The sequence below is a fragment of the Sinohyriopsis cumingii genome, chromosome 14 (assembly GCF_028554795.1).
Source record: "Sinohyriopsis cumingii isolate HCF-2022 chromosome 14, ASM2855479v2, whole genome shotgun sequence".
Classification (NCBI taxonomy): domain Eukaryota; kingdom Metazoa; phylum Mollusca; class Bivalvia; order Unionida; family Unionidae; genus Sinohyriopsis; species Sinohyriopsis cumingii.
Window position 1 is genome coordinate 49,912,326 of NC_142974.1, and position 24,524 is coordinate 49,936,849.

Consider the following 24,524-nt stretch of genomic DNA (forward strand, 5'->3'; position numbering starts at 1 on the left):
TGGTACATAGTTTCAATACACTCAAGCGCCGGATGACTGATTAGAGGCTTGACTGGACAAACAGACCAACCGTTTGTTTTGAGTGTTAATTTTTGAAAACGGTGTGCATATCTTTTTTGAGCCAAGACCATTCCGGCATGCACAAAATAGCTGAACAACTCAACGGCCTTTCAGTAGGGCAAATAAATCAAACCTTAGGGAGAGAATTAAATTGCTGGTCTAGGATGTCGAGTACCCACAGGAACGGCCGACAAAAATAGCATGCCCATTACATATATATAGCACACGATATTGATTATACATTACGAGAATGTTTGATTTGGGATGGGTACGGCGGTCGAATTCCTTTAACTATTCATCAATAAATATGTTTACTCTATCCAGGTAAAAGCCAGTCAGTACAATGCAATATATTAACGACCATGCAATCTTATCTAGGGTTTGAGCTGATAAAAAATATCTGAACGTTTGTAGTTCCACCGCTGAAGACAAAAACGCTTTTCCAATAAGTTTGCGGCTAAGAACGTTAGCTTTACATATAAATGAAACCGTTGTTTGTTTGATTACCTCCCCCAACCGTGTGGATAAATTAAGACATTATTATAAAACTGTTATGTTTATGATTCATTGCATTATTTCGTTAGAATATAATGCATCCTTAAAGAGTTTACAGTTCGTTAAACAAAAATGAATAGAAAAACTAAACATTAATAAAAGGCTGATATCTATATATATATATATATATATATATATATATATATATATATATATATATATATATATATATATATAACTTTTCCGTACTTTGTGAGGCTGAGCATATATATATATATATATATATATATATATATATATATATATATACCACTTTTCCGTACTTTGTGAGGCTGAACATCAAATAATGCATATCATATTTATGTCTGCTCCACTGCATTATTTCGTTAGATTAAAATGCATCCTTGCGTTGTATAATGTTGACGTGCACTTATATCAACCAACTAATCGTACGATTTAAAGCATCATAAATGTCTTTGATATGAACCAAATTCTGAAAGTTGTAACACATGTGGTAGCAGATGCAAGATTATTTGCCGATGTTTCATGGTCTAGCCAGACTATTACCTTTCATCATAGGGTATGCGCGTTAAACATTCACCAACTATAATAGAATAATTATTTCAGAGAACTGGTACATTCCTTTAATAGAGGAGATAATATGGCCTATTAAGCACGGTTAGAGTGAGATAAAGAGAGATCTGATCGAATTTTGAGTACACATGAATTACTACCATCTTAATATATTATCTTTTTTCTTCTAAGTATTATTAGATCATCATCGTCGTCGTTGTCGACGTTGTTGATATTATCATTATCACCACTTTCCTTTTTCTCCCCTCCTAAACAATATCGTTAAAGGAACAAAGTGGAGATAACGCTTAAATCAAAATATCATGATTTCGTTAATGCAAAGAAATAAAAATGTAATATAAATTAAATAAACTGTGCAACGGAACATTTGCTTACTGAATGTGAAGCACTTTAGTAACTGTTTGGGAAGCTATTTGGGAAAAAAGGAAACGTATAGCCTTTTAAAATCTTATTGTCGAGGCACCATCACTGCCATCTCTATCATCGTAAACATCTCTGATCAATTCCATGTGGAAAATAGTTCGATATGTTCCTTTCACAGCTACGATAGGGTAAAAGGAGTCTCCTGGTCTTGTAAAATATTAAAGATATACTACTAGTTTGGTGCTGAAGGTATTCCATTCTTATATTGAAACCGTAATATGTACGACTTAAGGCATCACATAGTCCGCTCTGAAAAGTGTAGTATGTATCTATGTAAAGTTGGATTATTGTTCCACTGTATGAGTGTATACGACACGAATGGAATAGCATAATGTATAATGTGGAGATTAAAATACATTTGATTCAGTAAGGAAGAGCGTTTTACTACTCACTTAGGCGGCAATATTAGATTGGTTCCAAAACATTTTTACCTCAATTTATTTGATTCAAAGACGCATAGCCAGGCTGATGCAAGAATTGTGACTTAGTTTAAAAGATTTTATAATATGGAGTCCTATTTTCTAACAAACCTCACTGGTTTTGTCACAAAGGGTTTACTAGTAGCTATATTTAGGTAAAAAAGTCTGAAACGAAAGCATTATTGATTTATACAGTTTTGCTTGTGTGCCGTTTCCGATGCGATACCAGGAACCGTGCTCTTACAAAATATTATTTTTATAAATTTCACTTGGCTATCAAGTAACATAATCAGTAGGCAACCATCGATAGTGCCGCAAACAAGATGCTTTGGCACATACATATACATAGGCAAGAAAAGTTAACTCCATTTCTGGTTGTTCAAAATGATTCAAATTAGGGTTGTATTCCTTCTTACATGGGCTAACGCATATTCGATCTGCACTGGGGACTGAATTATCACAAAACTCTATCTAATTTGCAATCGCAAGGCATATGACGTTTAATTTAACTTCATTCTGATTCGAATCAATTTTTGTCGAATATATTAGGATAGATAGATAGATATGAATCATTTGTTTGGTATATACGGTATTTTGAATCGGTCCGTTAGAAAGACGAGTTCCGCTGCTTTTACATATGAAAACATTTATTAATAAGCATATGTTGTAATTAGAATCAATTAAATGTAGGCATATATCTCATTCACACAAGTCGGAGGAACGAACTGCATTATGAGTTGTTTTTTTCTTCTTCTTATTTTGTTGTTTGTTTTTTTTAAAATTAATCTTGCATGAATATTATATGTAAGGTGACGTATTTTACCAACACATGAGAATACGCTGGATTCTTCGAATAAATTATTATTGTTGCTGCTGGATTTTAGCATACCAGGTAAGCTGTGCATAATGCTGCAATGATTTGAAGAGTAATGATTTCCATTTATCAGAGGCTTTGTTTACAAAATAAAAATCATATCAAATAAAACGTTTCTGATTATAATAAAAAGTGCAAAAACCCAATATAATTTTAGATGAATGCATTAATTATTCTGAGTGATAGAAGTAATAGTCCTAGCTCCTGTCAGAGAGAGAGAGAGAGAGAGAGAGATTCAAAATTGTCATCGCGCATTTTCAGAAGAGGTCATGATTATGTTTTGCTCCTGTGCTTGTTAATTTGATGTTTTCATGTATTAATATCGATTAAATCCCTTGGAGGCAGTATACATCACCTTTGGGCCGTGGAATATGATCTGGGATAGAAATGAGATTTATGCATTTCTATAAAATGTTAAAACCTTTAAAAAAGCAGGATGAAAGGGAGATTGTTTTAGGATCTGGCGTTAACTGATAGAAAAAAGAGCAAACAATACCGTAAACATATTGCATTCATGGACATCTTATCTTGTGTCTTATGAACTCTGCGCAAAGACTGGTTTTGTTGATCAACATTTATCACGGTATAAAACATATAAAATATAATGCACATGGTTAATCATATGGCAAATACAATTAATTTCAATTTCACTGGATTCAATAATGGAACGCTCTTTGGAAGTGATTAAGATCAATGAAATAAACTGACAAAATGACAGTGAAGAACAAGCTTTCAACTTGCCTACGCGAGTTGGACTTGTGAAAGGCATGCCAAGCAATAAATATATAAAAGCGTTAAAATTACAAGAAGTTACATTGCTGTATCCAAATTTGTGTAATGTGGTCGTCCATTAATTTTGTCAACAAAATAGGGGGAGGGGGTTTGAAGAACTTTGACATTTGTTGACATGGGTGAGGGGGAGTTCAAGATAAATTGACGTCAACAATGTTAATTTATTACAATAAATTTAATAAATAAAAAAAGGATATTAGTCGATGCGTTGGCATGGCACACACTCGCTCGCCCGTCAACAATCCACCAGTTTAATCCTAAACCGATTGAGCTCTTGCCAAGGAAGTCACAGTCTTGCATCATCATATTTTGTTTTTATTCAATGTAGATTATAGACTGTAGACAGATTTCTAAGGAAAGTGTCTGAGCTTGAGGCAGAAAATTTACTAACTAAGGATCAAGATTGGTGCAAAAACCATGTAAGAATAAGTCAATACTTTTTACAAATTGTAAAATGCCAGGATGTAAACTGCCGCCAACCGATTCGAAGCTCGTACTTTGAGATTATCGCCGATAGATTCATTCCACCACCAATTCCAGTCTGCCAAACTAGTGAAGGCCTTAAAGCACCAGATGCATCTGATAGCGACTTGCACAGATTTCCATCTCTTTTCTTCAATCAGTCTTTGAAAGTTGATAACATGCTATCTCGTTCGGCAAAGGCATTCAAAATTCTTCCATATGATCTTTATTGTCCTTCCATTCAGTTGTCGTTGCTTGAACGGATCTGCAAAATCTGTCACCTCTATGTTGCTTCACAAGTCATGTTGAAGAAGCATGTTCAACAGCACCGACAACGCGATCTTGGGCCTAGGCAATTACCACATGCTCCTCAACCGCAAAGAATTCGGCCAATACGAGTGGCTGCCAAAAGACAGAGAGAGCTGATGGCAATTGTTGCTCATGGAGAGATGTTAAGCGCAGAATACTTAGATGAAGATGATGTTGACTTTTTGGGTGTATCGGTTCCACACGAAATTAATGAATCAGCCACTATGCCCATTATAATAATTGAGGAACATTTGGCTTCCGCATGGGAAGATGATAGAAGCTAGAATATAAACTCTCGATTTTTTCATGAATTCACAGTGTTATAGTCTATTTGAAATCTGTTAAACAAGTATAAAAAAATGTATTAAAATTTATTTGTAGACCTTTTAATTTCTATAATTCTATTTTTAGGATAAAAGCCAGCCGTATAAAATATTGTAAGTTTTTTTTGGGGGGGTAAACTTTTATTAGGGGGTCATTGAAAGTTTAACAGTTGTTGACAAGGGGGGAGGGAGGTTTAAAATATTGCCTAAAAATTGTTGACATAATTAATGGACGTCCCCAATGGAGTATGGTACACATATCTAAATTGTGTAGGAAATGAAATGTACAAGCTTTTACTGTTTTAAAATCCTTATGAATCGTTCCAGTTTTCAACGTACAGTTTTTGATTCTTCAATGTGAAGATACCATACATGATTATAGTACTGTTGAGCTGGAAAAAGATCAACAATGTGTGACAACTTTAAAATGTATGCAACAACGTTTATACTGGAACCTTGTTATTATGAGTATGTTTCGACGGCAGGAGCAAGGAAATATTAATAGCATGATTTTGATAAATCTCTGCAAATCTGTATTAATATGATTGTTTAATCTGGCTTTGAAGTTTACTTAATATGTATTACCTTTCATTCACTTTGGAATATTGCGGTCAGTGTTCCATCATATTCAGTTGAATAAAAAATGTACCCATATAATTTATTTCGATGATTGGTTTTGGATTGCAGATATGATAACATTTTGATTGTATATTGCATCAATTAAAAAGAAACTCTGGTGTGATAAAAATATTACCCATCAATAATATCTTACAAACGATGTTCCTCCTATGTAACCTACACACAGAGGAGGATCCGTATCAGCCTCAAATGATTGCAAAGAGTGACAACGTTACGAATTGTTCCACTTTACAACATTTTAAGGTAAAATACGTGTAGCATACTTAAGTTTAATAGTTTCCATTGTCATCTATCCGAGCATGTTTGCTATCCACTGAAGCCAATTAAAATAAGCTGCCTCATTCAGTCCCTGGGAAAGGCATTTAGCTCCTATTTCCAATATATAAACAATATAAACTATTTCCTAGATATAATATAACCAATAAGGCCCTCAAAGTGATATTAAAAGTCAATGAATCAAATATTTGAATTTTGTTCATCACAAAACCAAAGGTCGATAACTTGATAGTTATATCAATGGAAAAGTAGTAAATATAGAGTTATAAAGTGCACGAAACAATACCTATCTTTAAACTTTAATTTAATTCATCGCAAAATTACTTTGATGTCGACGATGACGTAATACGTTCAGATTAGTGAAGCATGATATGGAATCAGCAGCATAGGTGTAACTTTTAATCCCCCGTCTTGACAATCTTGAATATATGAAGATCTTCTTTTTCATAACATGTCAGAAGAAGTCTTTCAGAATTTTCATTGAAACACATTGCCATTGGATTATTAGGGATTACATCTGTGATAAGCTGAATTAAATTGCCATCTCCAGATAGTTGAAATATATTGCGAGATTTGAGTCCAATCACGTATACATTATCGTCTCTGTCAATAGCCACAGTCCTTGGTTCCTTTAAATCCTGATGTTTGAAAGTAAAATATTTCTTCCCTTCAAAACCGAAACAATGCAACGAGTTGTCTTCCATGACTGATATGTAAAGAGAAGTTTTTAACGCATTCACAGCAAGATATGTCCCACCTGAACCTTGGCCTTCAAATTCATGGTAGGATTTCTCCTTCCCATCAAGAGTGATGATGCTCCAGTAGTACGTGTTATCATCACCGCATGGCCCTGACACTATCATCTCCTCGTGGCTGACAGCAGCGATACCGTAACATTTCTGTCGCGTTGTTATCTGTCGTGTGGGGCTAATGGTGTTGTCCTTAATTGATAAGAATTGTATGGTTTGATCGTACGCCATCGATAGAGCAATTTCTCTATGTCCAACAGCACACACTCTCGATGGATATCCTGCCAATCTCCAGAAACAGAGAGAGTTAAATAAAGAGTCTAAAAGGTAGCAGACTTTGTTTTCAAAATCCAGCATCATGACAAGGTTATGGGATACATACTTTACATCAACATAGCTAGGACGTTTGTCGCCATGAACTTTGATTTCTTTAATATCTACAAGCTTTGCCTTGCACCCTTTCAGTGATTTGAATCCGTCAGGTATGATCGGATTTCCATCATTTATTGTCATTTTCATCTTTGCAATTTCCCCTCTTGGAATATGCACAACAGACGTAAGTTGATGATTAATATCTAATTCCAGTTTTAACATGTAGTTCTCCGTCCACGTTTCTTCAATTTGAGTCTTCAACAGGGACATCTGGCGCAACATTCTTTTAACCAACATAAACAATTGGCTTTCAGTTGCAAATTGGGCTACTGAGTCGATGATGCAATTTGAATTCCTGACGGCCATTATCTGAGATTGACACCCGTTGTTTAATTGCTCTGATTTCGTCCTTTCATCGTTATAGATTTTCTCGCATTCGATTTTCACCCTTGTTTCCAAATCATCTAGAGCATTAGTTATGGAATTTTTCAATGTTCGTATTTGTTGGGTCAGATCATTTATTTGTGATTCAAGCTTTCTTAGGTTTGATGCATTAATATCAGTATACCTTTTGAATTGATCTTCAAGCTCTTTTATCTGCAATTTGATATCACTAATAATATCTGATTTATTTGATGTCTCATTAATCAGATCAACTACATGGGAACAAGTGTTATGATTAGAGACGAAGCATTTGGAGCAGAGCTGAATTTCATGATCTTTGCAATAATGGTCTACAGGATTGCTTACATGGTCCATGCACTTAAATAATGAACTGTGTTGAAGAACCATATCTTGTTTACTTGGCAAATCTTCGATTTTCAAAATATCATGAGTGTTTGACACTATCATTCTTTTGTGCAGTTTCAAGCACTTTCCACACAAAGCTTGTTCACATACAATGCACATTTCATGTGCATTCTGAACCTGACATACATCACAAACGAGGTCTACTTTCAATTTCAAGTTCATCAACACGGAAAGCAGGAGCGTATTATGAGGAAATAAATGCACCCAAGTGTCGAGAGAAGCTACCTCTGACGAGCGAACTACAGTTCCACATATTGGGCAATAAAATTCCATTAACGTTCCATTTACAGATCCACTATGGGATATATGAGAACGTAGACAGTCCTGACAAAACGAATGTGAGCATGGTAGCCGTCTCGGAGACCTAAATGTCTTCAGACAAAATGTGCACTTCAAATCGTCTGATACTATTGGTTCACTGTTCTCTATTGCGTCGGACGCAATCAAATCCTCGCTCGATGTCGCCATTGTAAATAGTTTTCATTCCATCTCGCTATGTTTGTGTTAATGTAATTTCCTTGTGACTCATTGTCATGTGTGTGATTGATTAACTTCCTGGTAGTGCTTTTGACTGGTTACCGACTTTTTGCAACAAAATTGTGCACAGTACTTCAATTGCATAAGTAAAGTCTAATAATGTAGGTTTAGAAACAAATTGCCAACTCAGTTAGCAAATTAAAATTGTGCGTACAAAATCTGTGATTTAGTTGTGAAGGTTTATATAGCCTAAGATAAGCTAACGTAAATATTTGCTATAGATATTTTAGTGTGTCTGAACTTATTGTTTGATTGGAGAAACTCCCCTAGTAACTATCCCTAAACTATTTTTGTTGTGTAAATTTTGACCTGGATCGTTTACAAACTTGTTAACATTGTACGCATTAACTTGGGAAATGCATTTGACAATGTAAAATACCATAAGACAACAACAGGCTTCATGCAGCTTTAATTGAACGATACCATTGGTGTTTGTTTAGATTATGTCACTATGTCACTCAATTTAGACGTACAATTGTGACGTACTTCGTTATGGTGCTGTTTTTAGGGAGTAATCAATGTATATCATAGAATTTCGATGTTTGTTTCGGTTTGTGATTACTGTGCATTAAATATGGACGCCACTTGTAAATTTTAATTACAGGTCACATATCAAATTATGTTATAATTGCGGCCTTTAAGGCGGTTTAATTTTTTAGGTGGCTTGGGATAGTTTGGTAAAGTGGTTCCTGTCCCATTTTTAATTTAATGCTAGTGTGCGACGTTTCAACTGTCATTGTTTAATAAGTGAAGATGTGACTATATTAGTGAACAGGGTGTTTCGAGCTTGTGTTGTTATTGAAACTGATATGAGACTTTGTCCACCACCAGTTGTTTTACAGTATGTAAACCGTGAAATACCAATTGCCGGCTAGGAAGAACAGGTAGCCACCCATGGAAGTAAGAACGCAGATTCAGAGCAAGTAGATCATCTCAACTTTTTCGAATTGCGGCAACCTATTTAGCACACAATCATTCAAAGAATTATCACCAAGGAAAAGGGTTTGCTTTTGCACTTTGATCATCGTATAGTGTCACAAATGACCCGTGCATGTGAAAAATGCAGGTTTAAATTTGGGATTGTGTTGCATAAACTTCTTTTGCTATGAACTATAATTGATTTCTCTGGTCAGGTGAATAATAGTCGTATTTTTTTCTTTTAATGTAGCTATTGAAAAATATGGAAAATTTCTACCTCACTTGTGTATTTTCTTTGTTATGATCGTTTTGTACTGGTGAATGCGGCATTAAGGCGTTAGAAAAATCTCTCCCTTGCACCACTACAGTATGATTTGCAACTGCATCGACGGTTCCTTTCTCGAAATACTGACTTCTCCCTTAATCAGTAGTTGGGTTTGGCCAGCATTATAAACATGTCAGTTGCATATCAATAGAAAGGACTAACAAAAGTGAATCATTTAAACGTTTAATTTTACAAATGTAATGCATAATTTGATTGGCATTTAAGTTGCATGCTTGTTTCGAAGCTGACAGAGGGAAAGTTCAAGGGAGATCATTCTATGTAAATTGTTACATCGTGCAACTGCGGAATCTCGCATTTATGTACATTTCTATACAGCTTGTACTCAGAGAAGAATAGGTTAGTCTTTGTTTCCAATGAAAATTAGAGAATTAAATTATGCGGTGTTTCCGAAAGAAAATGTATTAATATATATCCTCCTAAAACCCTCTTCCACCCGTCAACATTAAAAAATACTTTCTGTCTGCATGATGTCTCTAGATATCTGCACAGCTAATAAAACATGAAAATTTATAAGTATTTTGTGAATATCATATATTTAAAAAATGAGATACAAATCTATATACCTACCTGCATATTATTAATTCTCCTTCAATTAATAGTTATCCATGACATGGATCAATGTGTGCATTCATTTTGTTCTTGCATGTTTGGTGTTACATTGTTCTACAGGTGTAGTTATTGAATGAATCGCGTAGATGGTAAGATTCCTCATTCTTAGGTCCCACTAATGCATGTATTTTTGTGTGCCAAGTTGAATTGAACGATGACAGATTTCAGAAAAATGAGAATAAATCTATATCTAATATAAAAAATAGAAACTAACCAATGATTTTCGTTTAAAGCATGTTTGCAACGTTTTGAAAACATCTTTGTTTAACAATAGTCTCAATGAAACAAAACTGCTACCAATATACCATGATGAATCCAAATTGGGATTGCAACTAGCAAAACACATTTTCGTGAATAAGATGTTTACTTGAACGAAGCATTAATCTGACATCGTACACGTGCTAATCAGGTCCAGCGATGAATTTAGCAGAATGATGCGCAGCAAATTCAACACCTGATTTAAAACAAAAATATCGTTCCCAAATTGAAATAATCAGAGCATGTAACTTCAACGAGTAATCAAAGAAGTATCAATATGGGGAAACAATTATCACCAGGAATGATCAATGCATAACATTAATAAACAAATACGATTATTATAAAGATATATCACTTTGTATGATCGATGAATGTATAATTATTTTTTATTGATATTGCCATGTCTGACGTTAGAGAAAATTTAGAATAATTTCCCAACCATTGCAAGATATAGGCAATTAAATCACATATACGCACACTGAAAAGGATAACATGAAAGACGAAGATGATTTATATTTTTGCAAATCTCAACAGATAATTATTGCTTATCTAGAGTTGATAGCTCCCCTTCAGAACTCGCCTATTTTGTGATAATACAGCGAAAATTTTCTCTAAGTAACACTGGTTATGATCAAATCCGAGCTAATCAGTTTCTTACTTGCAGGCACTTTGCACGTGCAGCAGTGGGTGAAACGAACTTAATATCTGAAATAACTAAGTCTGGAAATAAACCATCTTTGAGAAGCGCAGTACGCGGCCACGACACCCGTCTAAATGTTTGTTCATTATTAATGCACTGGCATAAAGTACACACAGTTCCGTGACATACAGCCCGTCTTATATAATGCCAATTTCTGAATATTATTTAAAAATGTGATCTCATTTATTTCTTCCACAAAAGCAGATTCTTTCCCTTATAGAAATACCATTCCAGCTTGTTATTTCTAGGTCTGTGGTCCACCATTTATTAGACTTTTCCTGCCCAATGAACTGTATGAAGACTTAGACCTAAATTCCAAGACGTCTCTGTGCTGAACATATACATGTATGGCATATTTATTAATTGTGGTGATTCACCTGTATGACCGTGACGTAAAAACGCAAGAAGATCCAGAACCCCGACATCGACCCGACTCCAACTGGATCTGGGAATCTTCCAACGTACACGTATAAGCGGATGAGATGTATGAGGTGGGTGAGAAAAACGAAATAGACAGCAGCTACTGGACATGGGACTACATAAAGCATTGGAACACAGGAAAAAGACAGACCTCTTCGTCAAAACCTTTACGTATATAGTCAGACGGTCGCTGAAAGCACCAAACCCCAAACCCGTATTTTTGCAGTTTGAATCCATATTTTGAAACCTATTATACAGACACATAGCAAAACTGAATCCATATTAAGTCTAGGTGATGTGGCCGAACAACTAACAGAGAGCAACGACCTTACCAGTTTTTGCAGCTGAAGTTCGAAGAGACACGGAATCCGGCAGAACTGCCTAGAAGAAGACATCCGGATCAGAAAGTATACTAAACTGGTGTGAAAAACAGCCCTTTAAGGGCTGCTATCAAAATTCCAGACTGTCAGCGATGTTAATCATTTTATGTTAGCAAAACTGTTTCCCGCTTTTACAATAATCAGGATAAAAAGCGTTTCCTCGGGTACTTTTTATATTTGACAGCAATTCATGCACTGTTACTGCATACAGAAACAAAATTAGTTAAAATGTATGCAGGTCCTGTTTAAATACATGCAGATTCTAGTTTGTCTCCTTGCCGAACGAACACCTGCATTACATGAGAAAAATACAAAACTGTTATCATCATCACTTAATGCATTCAACATCTGAGGCAGAATCATTTTTAATGTTGTGTTCAGTATTTCACTTGGGAAGACTTATTTAATCAAATTATTATACATTAGAAATACAAAGTGCTCATCTATAACATTCCCGGACAGAGGCATTAACTTATAGTGAAGGCAGACAAAAACTTTGTGGGATTATGTTATTGTGATATGTCAAAAGACTTATGGCACATCAACCCACTTCAGGTCATTGGCACATTACCGTGTTTGATTCATGTAACATAAAGTCTCTGATTCTGTAAAATAACCCACATTATTTATATGATTATGTGTTTGAAAATACAGGCTTATCAGCAAATTCATCAATCGATCTTGTCGGCTAGGAAGTAGAGCTAGCAACCCCTAGCAGTAGACACAAGGGTTCAAGGCAAGTATAATATCTCAAAAACGGCTTGGATGACAAATCTATTCTGAATTGCATCAAGCTGTTTAGTTGACAATGTTTTTCAGACGTATCACGTAGGGAAAGGCATGCGTTTGCACTGTGAGCACCACATGCTGTCATAAACGGCCTTCGGATGTGTAAAATGCATGTATGCAATAGGGATTGGGGTGCATAAGCATTTTATTCTAAGAACTTCAGTAGACTTGACAGGATAAGTGTGTGATATGATTATGTTGTGCTTCATAATATCACTCCAAAAATATGAACCTTTTTACCTCACTCGTGGGTCGGTGGTTCTTTTTACTGGTTTCTTCCTCCACCATTAATACTGGCCGCCATGTATAGCCTATCGTGTGCTGCAAAATGGCGTTAAACCTCACAATAACAATAACAACCTCACTCATGTATTTTTTATTTTATGAATTTGTATATTAGGCAGACTCATGATACATTAAATTGGAACATAAAAACTGGCCCTTGCCCATTTGATGTTCAGGAGCTTTTTCCTTCCCTGTCTAAGGAAAGTGTCCCTGTTTGCTTAACAAACAGGAATAAAGTAGCTAATCATTTGGGGTACAGCTTTGATTTTTTTAAATACGAAAATATCTTGAATATGATTCGACATAGTTGATTTACACGTATTGCCGAAAACGTAGTTTCCCACCGTATATATATATATATCTCGATTATATTCGTATATGGTATTAGACTTCCATTTAAATGTTAGAATTCAATCGTTAATACAAAGCTAATATGTATTATGAAGTGTACTGTGTTCATATATTGCAATGCAATGACCTTTAATATGACCTCCTACCGGTAAGGTGGAATGTGACCTATCATATGTCCCATGTACTCGAAATCTCATCTGATCCATGCATTGTGCATATATGTGTATACTATCAATTGTTAGAATTTTAAACTTATTTTCGACCACAATTCCCATACTATCTTTTAATTTACGTCCAAAGTGTCCAATAATGAATTTTATTTTATTTCACGTTTTCTTGTATTTTATTTCCTTCTTTGCATGGTACATAGTTTCAATACACTCAAGCGCCGGATGACTGATTAGAGGCTTGACTGGACAAACAGACCAACCGTTTGTTTTGAGTGTTAATTTTTGAAAACGGTGTGCATATCTTTTTTGAGCCAAGACCATTCCGGCATGCACAAAATAGCTGAACAACTCAACGGCCTTTCAGTAGGGCAAATAAATCAAACCTTAGGGAGAGAATTAAATTGCTGGTCTAGGATGTCGAGTACCCACAGGAACGGCCGACAAAAATAGCATGCCCATTACATATATATAGCACACGATATTGATTATACATTACGAGAATGTTTGATTTGGGATGGGTACGGCGGTCGAATTCCTTTAACTATTCATCAATAAATATGTTTACTCTATCCAGGTAAAAGCCAGTCAGTACAATGCAATATATTAACGACCATGCAATCTTATCTAGGGTTTGAGCTGATAAAAAATATCTGAACGTTTGTAGTTCCACCGCTGAAGACAAAAACGCTTTTCCAATAAGTTTGCGGCTAAGAACGTTAGCTTTACATATAAATGAAACCGTTGTTTGTTTGATTACCTCCCCCAACCGTGTGGATAAATTAGGACATTATTATAAAACTGTTATGTTTATGCTTCATTGCATTATTTCGTTAGAATATAATGCATCCTTAAAGAGTTTACAGTTCGTTAAACAAAAATTTATAGAAAAACTAAACATTAATAAAAGGCTGATATATATATATATATATATATATATATATATATATATATATATATATATATATATCACTTTTCCGTACTTTGTGAGGCTGAGCATATATATATATATATATATATATATATATATATATATATATATATATATATATATATACCACTTTTCCGTACTTTGTGAGGCTGAGCATCAAATAATGCATATCATATTTATGTCTGCTCCATTGCATTATTTCGTTAGATTAAAATGCATCCTTGCGTTGTATAATGTTGACGTGCACTTATATCAACCAACTAATCGTACGATTTAAAGCATCATAAATGTCTTTGATATGAACCAAATTCTGAAAGTTGTAACACATGTGGTAGCAGATGCAAGATTATTTGCCGATGTTTCATGGTCTAGCCAGACTATTACCTTTCATCATAGGGTATGCGCGTTAAACATTCACCAACTATAATAGAATAATTATTTCAGAGAACTGGTACATTCCTTTAATAGAGGAGATAATATGGCCTATTAAGCACGGTTACAGTGAGATAAAGAGAGATCTGATCGAATTTTGAGTACACATGAATTACTACCATCTTAATATATTATCTTTTTTCTTCTAAGTATTATTAGATCATCATCGTCGTCGTTGTCGACGTTGTTGATATTATCATTATCACCACTTTCCTTTTTCTCCCCTCCTAAACAATATCGTTAAAGGAACAAAGTGGAGAGAACGCTTAAATCAAAATATCATGATTTCATTAATGCAAAGAAATAAAAATGTAATATAAATTAAATAAACTGTGCAACGGAACATTTGCTTACTGAATGTGAAGCACTTTAGTAACTGTTTGGGAAGCTATTTGGGAAAAAAGGAAACGTATAGCCTTTTAAAATCTTATTGTCGAGGCACCATCACTGCCATCTCTATCATCGTAAACATCTCTGATCAATTCCATGTGGAAAATAGTTCGATATGTTCCTTTCACAGCTACGATAGGGTAAAAGGAGTCTCCTGGTCTTGTAAAATATTAAAGATATACTACTAGTTTGGTGCTGAAGGTATTCCATTCTTATATTGAAACCGTAATATGTACGACTTAAGGCATCACATAGTCCGCTCTGAAAAGTGTAGCATGTATCTATGTAAAGTTGGATTATTGTTCCACTGTGTGAGTGTATACGACACGAATGGAATAGCATAATGTATAATGTGGAGATTAAAATACATTTGATTCAGTAAGGAAGAGCGTTTTACTACTCACTTAGGCGGCAATATTAGATTGGTTCCAAAACATTTTTACCTCAATTTATTTGATTCAAAGACGCATAGCCAGGCTGATGCAAGAATTGTGACTTAGTTTAAAAGATTTTATAATATGGAGTCCTATTTTCTAACAAACCTCACTGGTTTTGTCACAAAGGGTTTTCCAGTAGCTATATTTAGGTAAAAAAGTCTGAAACGAAAGCATTATTGATTTATACAGTTTTGTTTGTGTGCCGTTTCCGATGCGATACCAGGAACCGTGCTCTTACAAAATATTATTTTTATAAATTTCACTTGGCTATCAAGTAACATAATCAGTAGGCAACCATCGATAGTGCCGCAAACAAGATGCTTTGGCACATACGTATACATAGGCAAGAAAAGTTAACTCCATTTCTGGTTGTTCAAAATGATTCAAATTAGGGTTGTATTCCTTCTTACATGGGCTAACGCATATTCGATCTGCACTGGGGACTGAATTATCACAAAACTCTATCTAATTTGCAATCGCAAGGCATATGACGTTTAATTTAACTTCATTCTGATTCGAATCAATTTTTGTCGAATATATTAGGATAGATAGATAGATATGAATCATTTGTTTGGTATATACGGTATTTTGAATCGGTCCGTTAGAAAGACGAGTTCCGCTGCTTTTACATATGAAAACATTTATTAATAAGCATATGTTGTAATTAGAATCAATTAAATGTAGGCATATATCTCATTCACACAAGTCGGAGGAACGAACTGCATTATGAGTTGTTTTTTTCTTCTTCTTATTTTGTTGTTTTTTTTTGTTTTTAAATTAATCTTGCATGAATATTATATGTAAGGTGACGTATTTTACCAATACATGAGAATACGCTGGATTCTTCGAATAAATTATTATTGTTGCTACTGGATTTTAGCATACCAGGTAAGCTGTGCATAATGCTGCAATGATTTGAAGAGTAATGATTTCCATTTATCAGAGGCTTTGTTTACAAAATAAAAATCATATCAAATAAAACGTTTCTGATTATAATAAAAAGTGCAAAAACCCAATATAATTTTAGATGAATGCATTAATTATTCTGAGTGATAGAAGTAATAGTCCTAGCTCCTGTCAGAGAGAGAGAGAGAGAGAGAGAGATTCAAAATTGTCATCGCGCTTTTTCAGAAGAGGTCATGATTATGTTTTGCTCCTGTGCGTGTTAATTTGATGTTTTCATGTATTAATATCGATTAAATCCCTTGGAGGCAGTATACATCGCCTTTGGGCCGTGAATATGATCTGGGATAGAAATGAGATTTCTGCATTTCTATAAAATGTTAAAACCTTTAAAAAAGCAGGATGAAAGGGAGATTGTTTTAGGATCTGGCGTTAACTGATAGAAAAAAGAGCAAACAATACCGTAAACATATTGCATTCATGGACATCTTATCTTGTGTCTTATGAACTCTGCGCAAAGATTGGTTTTGTTGATCAACATTTATCACGGTATAAAACATATAAAATATAATGCACATGATTAATCATATGGCAAATACAATTAATTTCAATTTCACTGGATTCAATAATGGAACGCTCTTTGGAAGTGATTAAGATCAATGAAATAAACTGACAAAATGACAGTGAAGAACAAGCTTTCAACTAGCCTACGCGAGTTGGACTTGTGAAAGGCATGCCAAGCAATAAATATAAAAAAGCGTTAAAATTACAAGAAGTTACATTGCTGTATCCAAATTTGTGTAATGTGGTCGTCCATTAATTATGTCAACAAAATAGGGGGAGGGGGTTTGAAGAACTTTGACATTTGTTGACATGGGGGAGGGGGAGTTCAAGATAAATTGACGTCAACAATGTTAATTTATTACAATAAATTTAATAAATAAGAAAAAGGATATTAGTCGATGTGTTGGTATGGCACACACTCGCTCGCCCGTCAACAATCCACCAGTTTAATCCTAAACCGATTGAGCTCTTGCCAAGGAAGTCACAGTGTTGCATCATCATATTTTGTTTTTATTCAATGTAGATTATAGACTGTAGACAGATTTCTAAGGAAAGTGTCTGAGCTTGAGACAGAAAATTTGCTAACTAAGGATCAAGATTGGTACAAAAACCATGTAAGAACAAGTCAATACTTTTTACAAACTGTAAAATGCCATGATGTAAACTGCCGCCAACCGATTCGAAGCTCGTACTTTGAGATTATCGCCGATAGATTCATTCCACCACCAATTCCAGTCTGCCAAACTAGTGAAGGCCTTAAAGCACCAGATGCATCTGATAGCGACTTGCACAGATTTCCATCTCTTTTCTTCAATCAGTCTTTGAAAGTTGATAACATGCTACCTCGTTCGGCAAAGGCATTCAAAATTCTTCCATATGATCTTTATTGTCCTTCCATTCAGTTGTCGTTGCTTGAACGGATCTGCAAAATCTGTCACCTCTATGTTGCTTCACAAGTCATGTTGAAGAAGCATGTTCAACAGCACCGACAACGCGATCTTGGGCCTAGGCAATTACCACATGCTCCTCAACCGCAAAGAATTCGGCCAATACGAGTGGCTGCCAAAAGACAGAGAGAGCTGATGGCAATTGTTGCTCATGGAGAGATGTTAAGCGCAGAATGCTTAGATGAAGATGATGTTGACTTTTTGGGTGTATCGGTTCCACAAGAAAGTAATGAATCAGCCACTATGCCCATTATAATAATTGAGGAACATTTGGCTTCCGCATGGGAAGATGATAGAAGCTAGAATATAAACTCTCGATTTTTTCATGAATTCACAGTGTTATAGTCTATTTGAAATCTGGTAAACAAGTATAAAAAATGTATTAAAATTTATTTGTAGACCTTTTAATTTCTATAATTCTATTTTTAGGATAAAAGCTAGCCGTATAACATATTGTAAGTTTTGGGGGGGGGTAAACTTTTATCAGGGGGTCATTGAAAGTTTAACAGTTGTTGACAAGGGGGGAGGGAGGTTTAAAACATTGCCTAAAAATTGTTGACATAATTAATGGACATCCCCAATGGAGTATGGTACACATATCTACATTGTGCAGGAAATGAAATGTACAAGCTTTTACTGTTTTAAAATCCTTATGAATCGTTCCAGTTTCCAACGTACAGTTTTTGATTCTTCAATGTGAAGATACCATACATGATTATAGTACTGTTGAGCTGGAAAAAGATCAACAATGTGTGACAACTTTAAAATGTATGCTTAATACTTCATATGTATTACCTTTCATTCACTTTGGAATATTGCGGTCAGTGTTCCATATTCAGTTGAATAAAAAATGTACCCATATAATTTATTTCGATGATTGGTTTTGGATTGCAGATATGATAACATTTTGATTTTAAAGTGTTGTATATTGCATCAATTAAAAAGAAACTCTGGTGTGATAAAAATATTACCCATCAATAATATCTTACAAACGATGTTCCTCCTATGTAACCTACACACAGAGGAGGATCCGTATCAGCCTCAAATGATTGCAAAGAGTGACAACGTTACGAATTGTTCCACTTTACAACATTTTAAGGTAAAATACGTGTAGCATACTTAAGTTTAATAGTTTCCATTGTCATCTATCCGAGCATGTTTGCTATCCACTGAAGCCAATTAAAATAAGCTGCCTCATTCAGTCCCTGGGAAAGGCATTTAGCTCCTATTTCCAATATATAAACAATATAAACTATTTCCTAGATATAATATAACCAATAAGGCCCTCCAAGTGATATTAAAAGTCAATGAATCAAAAATTTGAATTTTGTTCATCACAAAACCAAAGATTGATAACTTGATAGTTATATCAATGGAAAAGTAGTAAATATGGAGTTATAAAGTGCACGAAACAATACCTATCTTTAAACTTTAATTTAATTCATCGCAAAATTACTTTGATGTCGACGATGACGTAATACGTTCAGATTAGTGAAGCATGATATGGAATCAGCAGCATAGGTGTAACTTTTAATCCCCCGTCTTGACAATCTTGAATATATGGAGATCTTCTTTTTCATAACATGTCAGAAGAAGTCTTTCAGAATTTTCATTGAAACACATTGCCATTGGATTATTAGGGATTACATCTGTGATAAGCTGAATTAAATTGCCATCTCCAGATAGTTGAAATATATTGCGAGATTTGAGTCCTATCACGTATACATTATCGTCTCTGTCAATAGCCACATTCCTTGGTTCCTTTAAATCCTGATGTTTGAAAGTAAAATATTTCTTCCCTTCAAAACCGAAACAATGCAACGAGTTATCTTCCATGACTGATATGTAAAGATAAGTTTTTAACGCATTCACAGCAAGATATGTCCCACCTGAACCTTGGCCTTCAAATTCATGGTAGGATTTCTCCTTCCCATCAAGAGTGATGATGCTCCAGTAGTACGTGTTATCATCACCGCATGGCCCTGACACTATTATCTCCTCGTGGCTGACAGCAGCGATACCGTAACATTTGTGTCGCGTTGTTATCTGTCGTGTGGGGCTAATGGTGTTGTCCTTAATTGATAAGAATTGTATGGTTTGATCGTACGCCATCGATAGAGCAATTTCTCTATGTCCAACAGCACACACTCTCGATGGATAACCTGCCAATCTCCAGAAACAGAGAGAGTTAAATAAAGAGTCTAAAAGGTAGCAGACTTTGTTTTCAAAATCCAGCATCATGACAAGGTTATGTGATACATACTTTACATCAACATAGCTAGGACGTTTGTCGCCATGAACTTTGATTTCTTTAATATCTACAAGCTTTGCCTTGCACCCTTTCAGTGATTTGAATCCGTCAGGTATGATCGGATTTCCATCATTTATTGTCATTTTCATCTTTGCAATTTCCCCTCTTGGAATATGCACAACAGACGTAAGTTGATGATTAATATCTAATTCCAGTTTTAACATGTAGTTCTCCGTCCACGTTTCTTCAATTTGAGTCTTCAACAGGGACATCTGGCGCAACATTCTTTTAACCAACATAAACAATTGGCTTTCAGTTGCAAATTGGGCTACTGAGTCGATGATGCAATTTGAATTCCTGACGGCCATTATCTGAGATTGACACCCGTTGTTTAATTGCTCTGATTTCGTCCTTTCATCGTTATAGATTTTCTCGCATTCGATTTTCACCCTTGTTTCCAAATCATCTAGAGCATTAGTTATGGAATTTTTCAATGTTCGTATTTGTTGGGTCAGATCATTTATTTGTGATTCAAGCTTTCTTAGGTTTGATGCATTAATATCAGTATACCTTTTGAATTGATCTTCAAGCTCTTTTATCTGCAATTTGATATCACTAATAATATCTGATTTATTTGATGTCTCATTAATCAGATCAACTACATGGGAACAAGTGTTATGATTAGAGACGAAGCATTTGGAGCAGAGCTGAATTTCATGATCTTTGCAATAATGGTCTACAGGATTGCTTACATGGTCCATGCACTTAAATAATGAACTGTGTTGAAGAACCATATCTTGTTTACTTGGCAAATCTTCGATTTTCAAAATATCATGAGTGTTTGACACTATCATTCTTTTGTGCAGTTTCAAGCACTTTCCACACAAAGCTTGTTCACATACAATGCACATTTCATGTGCATTCTGAACCTGACATACATCACAAACGAGGTCTACTTTCAATTTCAAGTTCATCAACACGGAAAGCAGGAGCGTATTATGAGGAAATAAATGCACCCAAGTGTCGAGAGAAGCTACCTCTGACGAGCGAACTACAGTTCCACATATTGGGCAATAAAATTCCATTAACGTTCCATTTACAGATCCACTATGGGATATATGAGAACGTAGACAGTCCTGACAAAACGAATGTGAGCATGGTAGCCGTCTTGGAGACCTAAATGTCTTCAGACAAAATGTGCACTTCAAATCGTCTGATACTATTGGTTCACTGTTCTCTATTGCGTCGGACGCAATCAAATCCTCGCTCGATGTCGCCATTGTAAATAGTTTTCATTCCATCTCGCTATGTTTGTGTTAATGTAATTTCCTTGTGACTCATTGTCATGTGTGTGATTGATTAACTTCCTGGTAGTGCTTTTAACTGGTTACCGACTTTTTGCAACAAAATTGTGCACAGTACTTCAATTGCATAAGTAAAGTCTAATAATGTAGGCTTAGAAACAAATTGCCAACTCAGTTAGCAAATTAAAATTGTGCGTACAAAATCTGTGATTTAGTTGTGACGGTTTATATAGCCTAAGATAAGCTAATGTAAATATTTGCTATAGATATTTTAGTGTGTCTGAACTTATTGTTTGATTGGAGAAACTCCCCTAGTAACTGTCCCTAAACTATTTTTGTTGTGTAAATTTTGACCTGGATCGTTTACAAACTTGTTAACATTGTACGCATTAACTTGGGAAATGCATTTGACAATGTAAAATACCATAAGACAATAACAGGCTTCATGCAGCTTTAATTGAACGATACCATTGGTGTTTGTTTAGATTATGTCACTGTGTCACTCAGTTTAGACGTACAATTGTGACGTAGTCGTTATGGTGCTGTATTTAGGGAGTAATCAATGTATATCATACAGAATTTTGGAATATTAAGAATAAATTCAATTTTTGCATGTATAAAATTTATGACAAGGGCACTATTTGGTTTGAGTGCACGCTAAAGTTGAGCAGCGTTATGAGTCCGGTACTGATGTTCAGGATTGTCTATTAGTAAGAAGGTTAAAAAATGTTACCTTTAATATACACAAGGGCTGTGAAAGTAATTAAGAAATTTCTATAATACTATGTCCACGTGAATGTCAAAAAAATAAAATATTTTCATGAAAATTGGTGGACATAACTTGAAGATCATTTACATTAAATGGCACAATATGGATTCCTTTTATTCGTTAATATAGCATGAAAACCTGTATTGAATTCGTCTGTGGTGCTACATGTAACATATAGTGCTACATGTATGTAACATAAACAGCTACGTGAATGTAACGTGTAGTACTACATGTATGTGACATATAGTGCTACATGTATGTAACATATAGTGCTACGTGAATGTAACACGTAGTACTAATGTAACATGTAGTGATAACCTTTCTTTCAAATGAATTGGACATGACGACTGTAGCATTCAGTTATTTTATACTTCACTCAAATTCGTTGTTATTTATATGTTAATTTTTAGAATGCAAAAATTGTTTCCATGCTCTGAAACTCTTTATAGGGATTCGGTGATATATTAGAAAGCAAAATTAATTAATAAGTTTAATTTTGAATAAAGAATTAGTACACCTTACCATCGTGAAAATTAAATCATAATTACGCATTTAGTAACGGGCATTATATCAGTCTTTGTTACCTTTCAACATATGTATCTGTCCATCTACCTCTTCATTTATCTAACGTATCTCTCAACCTGCTTTATTTCATATATTTACTGAACTTCCTTTCAAAATGAACGTAAGTGACGTGGACCAAGAGAACTGGATAAAGTTTACACAATAATAATTTACCCAATTTTGTGCATTGTTTCTTCGTGTCTAAAGCAAACAACAATCAGTATCAATAACCCATTGAATTTAATTATCAATATCATTCACACACCCACCAAGCATATGCTAAAGTCCGTATTAAGTACGGTCGATAGTCCGACACTTTTACGGCGAAATACTCCATCAGAAATAGCGCCAAACATAGTTTGTTTCCACCATAACTAATGCCAGAAAAAGGAGGAAAAATGTTTGTTGGTCTAACCAGGAACGACCTTAGCCAAACGCGAGGCTCGATTCGGATAATTTTGGCGGGGCCTCCTAGATTTACGGACTGGGCCCCCTATGAGTACAGCATTTGGAAAGAGAGAAAAAACTTTTAAACAAGTTGTATATGTTACTGAACATAAAAGTTTCTTCCATCCCTTTAAAATTACTTTCCTCTATAGATAAAACTATAATCCGGAACATGTTCTAAGGTAATCTGAAAAAGCCTGTATAGTGCTTGTGTGTTACCATGAAAACACTACTGAATTAAATCAAATGTATAATATTATTAGAGTCCTGGAAAGTTTAACATAATCCGACATCAACTGTGTTAGACATTCAAATCCTTTTAATAATAATTACATCATTTCGAACTAGTGACTGTTTAAATCACTGAATATCAAATTGCTCATCCAACGAACATCTTATTAATGAATCACATGTTCTCTCTCAAGACTCTTACAAATGCTAGCACAACTGTCGAAGATTAAACATAATGAGCCTATCTTCATTATAAAGTCCTCTTTGGCGTTTTAAGTCAACAATTCTGATTCAGAACAATCTCGAACATTTAACTTTATTTCAAAATATTTCAAACAGTCGTAAACAAAAAAAAGAGTCTTTTTCTAACCTTCAAAATTTAATTTAACCAATAAATGCTAAAGAGCGCATGTCAGGTCAAGTGTACTTAGATTTCTTCCACTTATGCATACGACCCGCAATCAACTCTTGTGTCGTTTTGACCTACATTCAGTATGTTTATTTCACCTTAGAGATCATGTGAATAAAACCTAGTACAAATGTACTTTTAAGATAGTACTAACCAATGAGTTTAACAATATATAAATATAACTTCATAGTTAAAAATTCTAAAGATGAAACATAATTCCGTAACAGTAGTTACGAAGGTTTATGCCTTGTATTTATTAAATTTCGTTATATAAAACGATAAACTATGATTGAAAAGGATGTGTCGTTAATTAACACTTTCAATTAATTATTAATTACACAAATCGTACATTTTAAAACTGTAGTTCTTTTTACCATCAAAACATAGAAATTAACAAATTAACCAGAGCTCATTATGTGTCTTCTAAGCCAAAAAAAAAAAAAAAATGTTCTCGTTATCTCTATTATAAACAGTACGATGAATTACTTTCAGCAATTTCAAATGAGCGGAACTTCAAATGGCTTTATAACATCTTAATCTTTAGGTATCGAAATTCCAATCCATCCTTTTTTGTAGACCAGTATTCAA

At 34.6% G+C, this 24,524-nt stretch overlaps 3 protein-coding genes across 3 annotated transcripts in view; 1 reads left to right on the top strand and 2 right to left on the bottom strand.

Moving 5' to 3' along the window:
• Positions 1 to 24,524, top strand: part of LOC149783760 (uncharacterized) — a 65,200-nt gene that overhangs the window by 36,886 nt on the left and 3,790 nt on the right. The window contains exon 2 of the mRNA XM_089932903.1: positions 21,182 to 21,362. Coding sequence (XP_089789029.1) covers positions 21,182 to 21,362 — 181 coding nt within the window. The remainder of the gene's footprint in view (positions 1 to 21,181; positions 21,363 to 24,524) is intronic.
• On the bottom strand, positions 3,425 to 8,174 carry LOC149783761 (uncharacterized). Its single transcript, XM_089931988.1, has one exon. It carries the CDS (start codon positions 8,063 to 8,065, stop codon positions 6,065 to 6,067), a length of 2,001 nt encoding a protein of 666 aa, XP_089788114.1. The 5' UTR covers positions 8,066 to 8,174; the 3' UTR covers positions 3,425 to 6,064.
• Positions 19,381 to 21,661, bottom strand: LOC149783762 (uncharacterized). The gene has a single exon (XM_089931989.1). The coding sequence runs from the start codon at positions 21,490 to 21,492 to the stop codon at positions 19,492 to 19,494; it is 2,001 nt and encodes a 666-aa protein (XP_089788115.1). The 5' UTR covers positions 21,493 to 21,661; the 3' UTR covers positions 19,381 to 19,491.

Coding starts and splice junctions, on each gene's coding strand:
- LOC149783761 (XM_089931988.1), bottom strand. CDS start 8,065: ATGGCGACATCGAGCGAGGATTTGATTGCGTCCGACGCAATAGAGAAC.
- LOC149783762 (XM_089931989.1), bottom strand. CDS start 21,492: ATGGCGACATCGAGCGAGGATTTGATTGCGTCCGACGCAATAGAGAAC.